The following is a 13770-nucleotide window of genomic DNA, read 5'->3' on the forward strand; positions in this document are numbered from 1 at the left end:
AGATATCGTTTTAATTCTTCTAATGCTCGTTGGCATTCCGGAGTCCACGCGAAATCGTTTTTCATTTTGAGTAGAGAGAAAAATTTGGGACTTCGATCTGACGACCTTGAAATGAATTGGCCCAAGGCTGCAATCCGTCCTGTTAGCCTCATGCACGGATTTTACGTTGTCCACGATGGCGATGTCTTCGATGGCCTTGATTTTATCGGGGTTAATCTCAATCCCCCGATTTGACACCATGAAGCCTAGGAACTTGCCCGAACCGACCCCAAAAGCACATTTCTCGGGGTTGAGCTTCATGTTTGTTTACCCGAAAAATGGATAGAGTTGAATTTGTACGTAGTTCTAAGGATATGTGGTATAGCTTAATAAAAATCGTAAGGATAAATAGAAATATTAAATAAGGATACCAAATAAACAAGGTTGGAAATAAGATGATTTTTAGGACTAATCAAGATGAATCAATGTATGAAGCTTGAAGAAATAACTCTTCAATAAAGGAGTGTATGGTACTTTAGTTACAATGTAAGAAAAGAAAAATTGCCTTCTATATAAATGTAGCCATCCTCTTTATAGTGGAGGATCCTACTTTAGATATAATTAAAAATACATAGTGGAGAACCCATGATAAATCAGCTTTTCCCTAATTTCCGCTGAGATTCTCTCCCTTAGTGTGTTTGCAAAGGCTCTTGTCTGTGAGCTCGAGCACGATCGGTCTCGGCGTTGGTCGGTATTGCTTCTAGAGCTCGATGTGGACTCGGGATCAGGTGATGATTCGGGCTTGGTATCGGTTAGGCCTCTGCCTCTTAAGCTCGAAATCATCTCATCATAGTTTGATTCAGACCCGAGCTCGATAATGACTTTGAACTCGGTGTTTGACCTATACCTGAAATCTGAAGCTCATTCGTACCATCTTCGGAACCCATCTCGATAATACGAATTCTTTCTTCGATCCATTATGTTTCGGCCTCGATCAATCGTACGAAGGCCGAAATCTATTTCGACCGTATATAATGTTGTATTTCCTTAAAATCTCGAATATTTCCTGCAAATTGGTCAAATGGTCCTCTGCGCGCAGGGACTTAACTAGCATGTCATCAATATAAACTTCCATTGATTTACCTATTTGTTCCTCGACCATTTTGTTTACTAGGCATTGGTAAGTAGTTCATGTATTTTTTAGCCCGAAGGGCATCACATTATAACAATATGTTCCATACTTGGTGACAAATAAAGTCTTTTCCTGGTCTTCCGGGTTCATTTGGATTTGATTATACCCGAAATATGCATCGAGAAAAGTAAGGATCTCGTGGCCGGCCGTGGCATCGATTATGCGATCGATGTTAGGCAGTGGAAAAGAATCTTTGGGACATGCCATATTTAAATCCTTGTAATCTACACGCATTCTAAGTTTGTTCCCTTTTTAGTGACTACAACTACATTGGCTAACCATTCGGGATATTTCACCTCCCGAATGGACCCTATTCTGAGAAGTTTAGTTACCCCGTCCTTTATGAATGCATGTTTTACCTCGGATTGGGCCTTCTCTTTTGCTTTATTGGTTGGAACCTAGGGTCTAGGCTTAGCCGATGCATCGTTATATACGGTGGGTTCCCTGTTATATCTAAATAGGACCAAGCAAAATAATCCATGTTATCGATAAGAAATTAAATAAGCATGTTCCTGAGTTTGGGGGTTAATCCCGTTCCCAGGTATACCTTTCATTCGGGCAAATGCTCGATTAGTATGACTTGCTCCAACTCTTCAATCGTTGATTGGGTAGCGTCGGAATCATCGGGAAGCACGAAGGATCGAGGGATCCTTTGATCATCATCTGCATCGATCTTCTCATTTCTGGTTGGGTTAAAGCTGATGTTTGTGATTGCTATTTGGCATCTTGTTCCTCTTTTGAGATCGATCCCTTTATTGGAGAAGGCGAGGATATCAGATTCGCTTCCTCAACGACAAACATTTCTCTTGCGGCCGGTTGTTCTCTGTACACTATTTTGACCCCTCTCGGTGTTGGGAATTTAAGAACCTGGTGTAGGGTTGAAGGTACAACTATCATGTTGTGGATCCATGGGCTTCCGAAAAGGGCATTGTACCCCATGTCGCCTTCTATTACGTGAAACTTTGTTTCCTGGATGGTCCCGACCATGTTTATCAGCAGAATTATCTCGCCTTTGGTGGTTTCATATGCCATATTAAATCCGTTTAGAACCAGGGTTGCGGGTATGACCTGGTCTTGTAGACTGAGTTGTTCTACAACATTCGATCTAATGATATTGGCCGAGCTACATGGATCAATTAACATACGTTTTACTTTAGTTTTATTCATAAGCACGGATATTACCAGTGCATCGTTATGAGGTTGTATGACTCCTTCTGCATCATCATCATTGAAGGACAAAGTTCCTATGGGTGCGTAATCCTGAGTTAGAGATTCATTTTCTCTCATACTCGATGTATTAATGCATTTAAGCACCGGCCCTTGAGGGGTATCGACGCTGCCGATGATCATGTGGATGATGTGTTATGGTTCTTCTTGTTCGTTTTGCTTGCCGAAATCCCTGTTTTTGAAATGGTTCTTTGCCCTGTCGCTTAAAAATTCTCGAAGGTGCCCTTTATTGAATAACCAAACTACCTCCTCTCTTAATTGTCTGCAATCTTCCGTTTGGTGGCCATGGGTGACATGATATTCACACATTTGATTGGGATTCCTTTGGGCAGGATCAGTCTGCATGGGTCGAGGCCATTTAGTGTCTTTGATGCGTCCGATAGCCGACACGATGGCAGATGCATCAATGCTGAAGTTATACTCCTATAGCCGAGGTTCTTCCTTAGATCTGGTAGGCCTGTCAAACCCACATCTGTCTGTCATCCCCCGAGACCCTTGACCTCGATCACTTATTCTATTACTTTGTACGGGGTTACATCTCGATTCATTGATTCTGTGGTTTTCACTATACGGTCGGTATCGGTCCCTGATCGGACCTTGTTCTCGATTGATATCCCTTCGAGCAACGGGTTCAGCCCCCAACTGATCATCTTCGACTCTAATTTTTGATTAGTACTGATTGTGCACGTCGGCCCAAGTGATAGCTGGGTACTCGATCAGGTTGTGCTTCAACTGCCGTGATGCCGTTGAACTTCATTCGTTCAAACCTTGAGTGAAATCCTGAACAGCCCAATCGTCTGTGACTGGTGGCAGATCCATTCGTTCCATTTGAAAACGAGATACGAACTCCCTTAGCATCTCGTTATCCTTTTGTCTTACTTTGAAAAGGTCTGATTTCCTCGTTGCGACCTTTATGGCCCCGGTATGTGCCTTTACGAAAGAATCTGCTAACATGGCAAATGAGTCATCGAATTCGGTGGTAGGTTGTGATACCAAATCATTGTTCCCTTCGAGAGGGTCTCTCCAAATTTTTTTAACAACACAGATTCGATTTCATCGTTCTCTAAATCATTGCCCTTGATGGCACACATGTAAGAGGTAACGTGTTCGTTGGGATCGGTCGTTCCGTTATATTTGGAAATTTCGGGCATACGGAATTTTTTGGGGATTGGTTTTGGGGCTGCGCTCGAGGGAAAGGCTTTTGCACGAATTTTTTGGAATCCAACCCTTTTATCATTGGTGGAGCCCCCAGGATCTGATCGACCCTAGAGTTATATGTTTTTACTTTTTTATCGTTGGTTTCGACTCGCTTTGTGAGCTCCTCGAGTATTTTAGCAATTTCGGGAGTAGTCCCCGATTCTTGCTCATTTGACCTCACTATGGCTAGCTCCGTTATGTGGGCAATTTTTCGAGGTGGACTGGGCTTCGGCCTGCTAGGTAGTTGGGTTTGGCTCTGCAACTGAGCTATCGCTACCTGTTGGGCTTGCAACATTTCAAAAATCATACACAAGCTGACGCTGTTTTCCTCAATGTTATGGGTGTCTCAGGCTGCAGATCGAGCGCCACCATGAATGTTGTGTTCAGGTTCAGAACGTTGGTTTGCCTCAAGGGCCATATGCGAATTAACGTCTAGTGGTACTTCGATTCGAGCTTCAACGACATCGACAAGCGGCCTTCCATCCCTGGGCGTCAAGTTATTGGTTTCATCTTGAAGGCCGACTTCGTTGTCGATAAGTAAAGCCATTAATCAGAGGTTTGTCCTTGCTAATCCGAAGCCAAAGATACTCTCGAAAGACAAGCGTAAAACGGTGTGTGTTGCAGGTTTGTATCAAATAACCACTGTTATCCTTAGCCCCACGGTAGGCGCCAAACTGTTTACCCGAAAAACGGATAGAGTTGAATTTGTACGTAGTTCTAAGGATATGTGATATAGCTTAATACAAATCATAAGGATAAATAGAAATCTTAAATACGGATACCAAATAAATAAGGTTGGAAAGAAGATGATTTTTAGGACTAATCAAGATGAATCAATGTATGAAACTTGACGGAATAACTCTTCAATATAGGAGTGTATGGTGCTTTAATTACAATGTAAGCAAAGAAAAACCGCCTTCTACAGAAATGTAGCCATCCTCTTTATAGTGGAGGATCCTAATTTAGATATAATTAAAAATACATAATGGAGAACCCATGATAAATCAGTTTTTCCCTAATTTTCGTCGAGATTCTCTCCCTTAGTGTATTTGCAACGGCTCTTGTCTGTGAGCTCGAGCACGATCGGCCTCAGCGTTGGTCGGTATTGCTTCTAGAGCTCGATGTGGACTCGGGATCAGGTGATGATTCAGGCTCGGTATCGGTTGGCCTCTTCCCCTTAAGCTCGAAATCATCTCATCATAGTTCGATTCGGACCCGAGCTCGATAATGACTTCGAACTCGGTGTTTGACCTATACCTAAAATCTGAAGCTCGTTCGTACCATCTTCAGAACCCATCTCGATATTACGAAGTCTTTCTTCGATCCATTATATTTCGACCTCGATCAATCGTACGAAGGCCGAAATCTATTTCGACCGTATACATGTGGAATTACACTATGTTTCTTCTCGTTGTTTTTCTGATTAATCTACTACTTTGATTCATGTAGTTCATTTTGTTTAATGTTGGTGCATATGCTTAGGGGCACATTTAGAGTGTCGGTTACGAATTCGGTCAAATCAAGTAGCTTTAATTCAAATCTGGATTTTGTCTTGAATAAAATCTCAAACTCATAAACTTTAAATTCTGATTTCGTCTGCTTCTAAATGTATTACTTTGTATATCTTCCCATTATTAATTCTTTGCTAGTGCATTTAGAGGATGTATTTTATAGGGTTTTTTGGTGTTTGAACAAGTTACTCTAAATGTATTTTTGAAGAAAACTTTTGCATGTTATGTTAATGTATGGAGATAAATAGATAATATTTAGCTATTAGTTACCTGCTTGGTTTCTCCCTATTTGTTCTATCTTTGGTGGACAGAGTTACCTAGCACCTAATGTTAGTAGGAGGTGTCGTGTATCCCGTAAAATTAGTCGAGGTAGGCCGTAGGCGCAAATTGATCCAGACACCACGATTATAAAAAAAATCTAGCTATAATTTACCTGCTTGGTTTATGTGATGTTTTAAAAATTATTTATAATGGTGTCTGGCAGGTTTTTAAATACTAGAAAATAGTTTAAGAAATATTTTAGCAAAATTTTTATAAAAGGATTGTTTTATTAGAAGCGGGTTGGTTGTTTAGTAAGACTTTGGTAAAGTTTGGGAAGTTTTGGTCATTACTGTTAGGATCGGGAACCCGAGTAGTGCGGAATTTAGCCAAATAACGGTATAATGATAATAATAAAGACAATAGAAGTTAATAATAACGGTAATTAAAGAATATAAAGAAGACACAAATTTAACGTGGTTCGATCAAAGTGACCTACGTCCACAAGTGGAGAGGAGCAATTTACTATAACAAAATACTCTAATTAATCCCAAATACCCTAAGAGAATAACATCACAAGATCACTCCAAAGAAAGGGTTCACACAAGTGATTCCCAACACTTAACTCTCGTACAAAACACTCTTAATAAATAAAGAAAATAAGAAACAAGAAATGAAGACTCAAATCTTGTTGGTGTGTCTAAAATGAACTAATAGCCTTCCCTTTTATAGGCAAAAAAGTCTTGGCTCCTTAGGTGTAAAAGAAGAGATACAACTTGTGCAAATGTTGTCCACCACACAATGCAATATTTTTGGGTCCCAAAAAATATTGCCAACAAAATCTACACTTTACAAAGATGCTTATGCTATGTGATATGAACTTCATTAGCCAAAATAATGGCAATATTACACTATCAAATCCTGTGGTAAAACCGTAAAAGTTACTATGATCATATTTTTGATGAATTATACTTGTTCGTACCAAAGTTTGCACTAATCCAAATATTTTAACTTTTAGAGTCACAAATTAAAATGAGATACATAATTACTTACTATAATTAAATGATAAATATTTATGTTAAAGGCATACATTTAATATTCATTTATCAATTTAATACAATTATCGAATAATTAGATATGTAGAAGCTGTAAAACTAGCAGTGACTAATAATTAGTGAACTGAAAAGCGACGTCAACGAGGAACTGAATCTTTTTTTTTTTTTTTCCTGTGGTTATGGAGATGAATCTCATATATTCCTTAGCGTAAAACCCTAACGTTCTTCTCCATTTCGCCATTTCCCTCTCCGAAGCTTCTAGAGTTTTCCCGAAACTTCTATGGCGTTCTGGTGGGCGCTGATTGTAATCGTATTCGCATTCGCGATCTGTAAGTTACTGTTGATGCTAATTCCTTCCAATGTCCCTTCCATTGACGTCGACACTTCCGACGGTAAGCCTACGAACGAAACGATACGCCGTCGTATTTTGCATTTTGCACTACTTTCGAATTGCTTATTATTGATCAGCTGTATTTTTTTTTTTTTTTTTTACATGTATTAATGTGTTGGTTTTAATGATATTTTTGGTGTTGTAGTGTTGGACGATGGGAATCACACGAAAGAGAACAGCTTCATTTATGTAAGTAACGAATGAAATGCTTTTTTGCTTTAGAGTTGAATTTTGGTACATTTACTTGATGTTGATTCGAATTATTGATGGTGTCGAACTATTACACTGGGTACCTACTACCAGCACAGGTACTAGGTAACTCGACCCATCAAAGCTCAGGCAGATGGGAAGGCAAAAAATACTAGTTGATTTCTTCACAGCTGCCTAAGCCTTGTTAGTAAGAGTTTTACGGGGTATCTATGCCGGTGGGAGGTAGCATGTACCCTTTGAAATAGTCGAGGTGCGCAAGCTGGCCGGACACTACCGTCAAATACTAATAATAATAATAGTAGTAGTAGATAGTGTCAAATTGCGTTTTGCTTAAAAAAAAAAAATTCATTTTATGTTTGAGACAGTTTTCATGGCGTGATTTGGTTGAAATGTGGTTAGTTGAGGAGGCAATGTAGTGATATATATTTTACTGTATTGCAGAAAACAATTTGAATTTGGAAGTGTGTTTGGTAGAATGTAAAGCCATTTCCTGAAAAGTATTCTGTGGAAAGTGTTTCACATTGACATTAGAAATCATTTAACCTTTTACAATGTTCAATTGGTATATTATAATCATAATATCATACAAGGTGGTGGATAGAGTATACAACAACATACCCAGTCTTATCCCACACCGTGGGGTCCTGGGGATGGTGGATAGAGTATGGGGATTGAATTTCCCCAAGGGGGAAGTCTAACGGTCGAGACAACCTTGGGAAGCAAGATTAAAGTCCCGACAGAAGCTATACTAGATGAATTATTCTTATCAAAAAAGCCTGAATGTTGGTTGAAGCAAAAGATATGTAGCAGAATGGGGATATTTTGTAAAAGAAAATGACCTGTCAGTATGTTTCTGAAGTCAATTTTATTCTTTCGATGGAAATAAGTTTATTCCACAACCATTTTCAAAAATTCAAGATAACTGAACATTGAAAATTATTGGGAAATTATTTCTGTCTTAGTGAACACACTGGGAATATGAGTTTTATGTAATTTACAGCTTGACATCTTACTGAGAGTAGCTCTTAGGTCTTAGCGCTTCCAACTCATTTACACTACCAAGAAAGCATTTCTCTTTAGGAGAACTAGTCAGATGACACAGTTTGAGTTTTAATGTGGTGTGCATGTCTGTGTTGTTAGAACTTTGCCCTCTTACATTTTGTGGAACTTTATATGGTTCATTTCACAAGGAAAAAGAATGTGACACCTGTATCTTTTCATGACGAATTTTGCTCATTTAGATTCCCTCGAGAAGACATACGGACAAAGTTCAGTGCTATGAACCTGCAACAATGAAGTACCTGGGTTTTTTCCCAGCGCTGAAACCTGATGAGGTCAGATTTATGTACTAATATAAATATGACATTTGTGTTCCTCTATTCTAAATGTCAATATCTTGTGTCATGCACTAAACTAACTTCCCCTTTTTCTCCATCCTTTTTTACATGGTTCAGTATCTAGAATATTTGTAATTTCTCAAAAAGTATGTAGTATTTTTGTATGAAGTTTTGCATAAAAATACTGAGTCATATTTATTGGGATTTGATTAAGCAATCAGCTAACTGGTTCTCTTTTCCTGCCACTTATATTCTAAGAACTTTTATGTGATCTTAAACTCATACATGAACTTCAAGATTATAGGTTTGTTCTTACAAATAAACCAAACAGGGGTGCTAAGATTAGCGTCAGAATTAATAATCCTTATTTGGCACACTTTTGCACCAGCTTATGCCTTATCATAGTTAAAGTGGTGGAGGTTCCCCGTGGTTTGCCTTAGCATTTTCCACCTCATATCTGGGATCGTATTAATTTCCTTGTTCTTCACCCCTAAAACCAGCATCGACAGTCTTTTGTAGATAAACACCTCTTTACATGCAAGCCAAATGCAATTAACAAATTAAATTATGCTCAGGTTAAGGAGCGGGTTGCACATGCAAGAAAAGCTCAGAAGATATGGGCAAAGAGTAGCTTCAAGCAAAGACGCCTGTTTCTGCGTATACTTCTAAAGTATATTATTGAACATCAAGACCTTATATGCAAGTAAGGACCACTTACCATGTAAAACTGCTGTTTGACACTGCCAACAATATTGACACTTTAAAGTATGTTCAAGGTGCATGATGAAATATACTGAAATGCTTAAGGTAACTGTTGCCTATGTTTCTTCAACATCATCTGTATAGAAGCAGTAAACGCTTAAACCGACAATTTTCGAGCAAAAACTTAGGGAATTAGACTGGATTCTTTCTTTTTGGGACATCATTTTACGGATCAAAGAATTTAGAAGAGTTAGTGATGCTGGAAGACTATATGCTGAAGTCCACATTGACGCATATGTCAGTTTTCATGGATGTGAGGTACAATTAGTGACCAAATATTGGTGGACCTCCAAATGAATTACTATCAGTTATTGATTTATACACTAACATGGTGTACACAGTAAAGTGTTTCAGGAGAGACCCATAGTTGAAACAACTCTTGTGGTGGTCCAGATAGAAAGTGCTTGGAGACATGAGCAGTGTTCCATTAAACATAATTTCGTTTCACAATCATACACTACGAAATTGAAGAGGAGATAAGTGCAGAAAACTATTAAACTATCGCCTAGAGATCAGAACTTTATGCCAGTGACATTATTCCAAGTGTTTGGTTGCATCAAAGTTTTCTGTCCAATAATACTAAATATAACTAATGGAATATCAAAGATGAACAAATAAAAGAACTGCAGAAGAATCTCACCCCTAGGGCTTTGGTCTAATGGTAAGAGCTCAGAATGTGATGCATAGGTTAGCGCATGTCACATGCTCGAACAATGCTGCAGACAAAAGGATGGTATTTAAGTGGAGAAGGGTAGAGGGGAGGGCCCATTATCGATAGAGTTTCGAACCATGCGCCACCGGCCCTCGGGATTTATTGGTCGTAAAAAAATAATAACGGAAGAATCTCATGATTATGAAAACCTATCATTATCCAATTTCTCTTTCTCTCGCATATGACAACCTATAGTTTTAGCTTTTAGTCTAAGAGTTAGTTGCATTTAAATTGCGGCTTCTTTACGCTAAGCTACTATTTATCTTCCTATTTTTATTTGACCTTGTCGGATTATTTCTTTGAACAACTTTTGCTAGTATCTCTTCACGTGATACTGGAAAAACAATGGTAGATGCCTCCTTGGGAGAAATAATGACTACATGTGAAAAGATACATTGGCTTCTTTCAGAGGGTGAAAAGTGGCTAAAGCCTGAATACCGGTATGTCATGCAAATGGTTTTCCGTACTTGCATTTCTATAAAATAGTGGATCCATTGCTTACATGGCTTCAGCCCTTGATACCTAAAAAGAAATTTATGATAAGATGTTGTGGTTTGCAGTACATGTGGGAGATCAATGCTTCACAAGACTGCAAAAGTGGAATTTTATCCTCTTGGTGTTGTTGGTGCTATTGTTTCATGGAATTACCCATTTCACAATATCTTTAATCCAATGTTGGCTGCAGTCTTCTCAGGGAACAGCATTGTGATAAAGGTCTTCATTTTTCTTTTCCAACTACCTACAATGCTTGTTTGCTCATGGATAGAACTTTAGCAAAATGGTATGCACTTGGAAAATATTTGAGATGAGCATACTTAAATGTAGTTGTCACATCTTGAACTTTAAATATGTACACATACAATTAAAACTGCAAACCATACAACCTCTCAGAAGCAAAATGCTAAAAAGCAGTGGTTTTGACTTTGACGAGATCCCCTCGCTGTTACCTTAGGTCTCAGAACATGCCAGTTGGTCTGGGTGTTTCTATCTGCGAATCATTCAAACTGCTCTTGCTGCAGTCGGAGCTCCTGAGAACTTGGTAGAAGTTATAACAGGGTATGCATTTATAGAGCATTTATCATCTTCGCTATGGGTTGATTTGTCATACATTTTATCAAACTTCCCTTGCCAGCTTTGCTGAAACTGGAGAAGCACTAGTATCCTCTGTCGACAAAATGATATTTGTTGGATCACCTGGTGTGGGCAAAAAGGTAAGTCTCCCTGAATAGGGCTTATCTTTTGATATCTAATGTGGAGCAACTTAAATTCCCTTTTCATCTTCTCGATACCTTTGAGTAAATTTTCTTTTTCTTTTTCTTTTTTCTGCTTTATAAATCCTAATGTTCTGACTTTGTGTTCTGCAGATTATGCGGACTGCTGCAGATACACTGATACCAGTTACCCTTGAGCTTGGTGGAAAAGATGCATTTATTGTCTGTGAAGATGTCGATGTGCCACATGTATAAATTTTTCCAGTCTGCTTTCTTTTTGGGGATAAAGTACATTTGATTACTTTCCACTATGATAAGATCATTCAAATCTCTACGAGAAATTAAAGAAAGAAGATCATTCAACTATACCTTTATTTTTATGAGCCTTCAAAGAAATAATCAAACTTAATGCAGGTTGCACAAGTTGCTGCCAGAGCAGCTCTCCAATCAAGTGGGCAGAATTGTGCTGGTGCAGAACGTTTTTATGTTCACAAGGACGTTTACTCTTCTTTTGTTGCTGAAGTAGTTAAAATTGTGAAATCGGTTACTGCTGTACGTAATTTTTCTCATTTTTGCCTCATTTTCAACTCGATGCATTATAAGATCTTTATTCTTCATGAGACATAGCATTTTGCACATAATGGTTGTTTGACTTCTTAGTTAGATGGCTTACTGATCTTATCTGAATGCTCAGCTCCCAATATATCATGTTCATCCTTGTTCAGTTTCCAGTAGGCTGCTAATTGTGAGCGTTATAAGTATGAGTTTGCCCAGAATTGAGAGATAAATACATAATAGTTTCCTGAAGCCTAACTGTTACCTTTCTCCAAAAAAATAATTCCTGAAGCCTCAGCATAAAACTACTTATTCTTTTGTTAATGACATTAATATTAGTGATTCTGCTGATGTGGTCCGATTTTCTAAAATAATTATATAATCTAAACTGAATTTTATTGTAGGGCCCTCCTCTATCTGGGAAGTATGACATGGGAGCCATATGCATGCAAGAGCATTCTGAAAAGCTTCAGTACCTGGTAAATGATGCCCTAGACAAAGGCGCTGAAATTGTTGCTCGAGGAAGCGTAGGCAATATTGGCGAAGGTGCTGTTGATCAGTACTTCCCTCCTACTGTGATTGTAAACGTAAATCACACCATGAAGTTGATGCAGGAGGAGGTATCATCAGTTTGATAGATTTTCTTTTGTTTTAGTTTACTACAGGGATAAAGGTGGTCTAGTTAACTCCATATGGAAATTGCTCGCAGGCTTTTGGACCAATATTGCCGATAATGAAATTCAGCTCTGATGAAGAAGTTGTTCAGCTTGCAAATGATTCAAGATACGGACTTGGTTGTGCTGTATTTTCAGGCAGTCAGCGTCGTGCTAAGCAGATAGCTTCAAAATTACATTGTGGAGTGGCTGCTGTCAATGACTTCGCATCAAGTTACATGTGTCAGGTACTTGAAGTATACGCATCAGACTCTTGAGGCATTTTATCAAGAGTTTGGCATACTTATATGTGACTATTTACTTCATGATGATTGAGGTGTGATTACAAACTAACGACAATTTTGTGAACCTCAGACAATACCCTGTGACATATGCATGAGAACTCCATTAGTGATTGCCGTAATTACTTTTTCTCCATTATTACTATTTTATGTATCAAGGTTCCCTCTGCTTAAGTCTAACTGTCCTACTTGAAAGTTTATGCAGATCCGACATGGTCTTATTATTTCTTAACCTTAACATCAAAAGAGATCAAAAAGATCCTTTCCGTCATGACTTACCCCCATTCTTCAATTGCCAAAGTAACCCTTAATTGCATAACCTAATCCAAAGCTACCTTTCCCCTCATGACTTAACCTCATTCTCAATTAGTGAGGCTCATGACCTTTCTGCTCCCATCATCTGTCCTGAAGCTTCGTGTCCAACCCTGACATCTCCCTCTTCTAAAGGCCAACTACCTCAAAAGTCCCAAACTTTATCCTTGAAAACTGACTTTGGTTTAAATATTTGGACCTCCCAGCTTACTTGGTTAACGCCATCCCCCTTCCCGGCATCCCTTTTTTCATGTTTCTTTTCAAATTGCGCCCCTTCTCAACCCTTCTTCTGAATAATGATATGCAGTCCCTGCCATTTGGTGGTGTAAAAGACAGTGGATTTGGAAGATTTGCTGGTATTGAAGGATTGCGAGCTTGCTGTCTTGTAAAATCAGTTGTGGAGGATCGGTGGTGGCCTCTTATTAAAACCAAGATACCAAAGCCTATTCAGGTGAGTTCCACATCTTCTAAAATCATTCTATCATTCGTACATTTCATGTCATTTACCCCATCTTTTTGCAGTATCCTGTTGCTGAGAATGGATTCGAGTTTCAAGAGTCTCTTGTGGAGGCTCTTTATGGTTTGAATATCTGGGATCGTTTACGGGCATTGGTGAATGTTTTGAAACTCCTTTCAGAGCAAACCACCCCCACGAGCAATAGAAGGCGAAGTGACTAAAACTACTGCTCGTCTTTTTTGCCAGAAGCTTAAAAACAAGCACTCAAAACAATTTCCTTTGATCTCTCATCCCGCAATTGCTCTCAGGGTTGAACTCTTACCAACGTTTACCTTTGGTTTACTAACTGGATAATCAATTTTGTTTTTTATCGGGATTATTCAGATCAGTTCTAATTACTTTTCTGTCCAGCGTTGACACTCGTGAAATTGTTAAGCTAAAATGGTTCA

The 13770-nt window shown here is 38.7% G+C and overlaps 1 protein-coding gene across 1 annotated transcript; it reads left to right on the top strand.

The window, feature by feature from the left end:
- Nucleotides 1-6497: 6497 nt before the first annotated feature.
- On the top strand, nt 6498-13716 carry LOC107766679 (aldehyde dehydrogenase 22A1). The gene is made up of 14 exons (XM_016585499.2): nt 6498-6811; nt 6956-6999; nt 8262-8354; nt 8933-9060; nt 10149-10271; nt 10392-10545; nt 10784-10887; nt 10964-11042; nt 11196-11291; nt 11457-11594; nt 12002-12217; nt 12307-12498; nt 13172-13315; nt 13387-13716. The coding sequence occupies exons 1-14, from the start codon at nt 6700-6702 to the stop codon at nt 13540-13542; spliced, it is 1779 nt and encodes a 592-aa protein (XP_016440985.1). The 5' UTR covers nt 6498-6699; the 3' UTR covers nt 13543-13716.
- The last annotated feature ends 54 nt before the right edge of the window (nt 13717-13770 follow it).

Source organism: Nicotiana tabacum, chromosome 15, assembly GCF_000715075.1.
Source record: "Nicotiana tabacum cultivar K326 chromosome 15, ASM71507v2, whole genome shotgun sequence".
NCBI classification, from domain to species: domain Eukaryota; kingdom Viridiplantae; phylum Streptophyta; class Magnoliopsida; order Solanales; family Solanaceae; genus Nicotiana; species Nicotiana tabacum.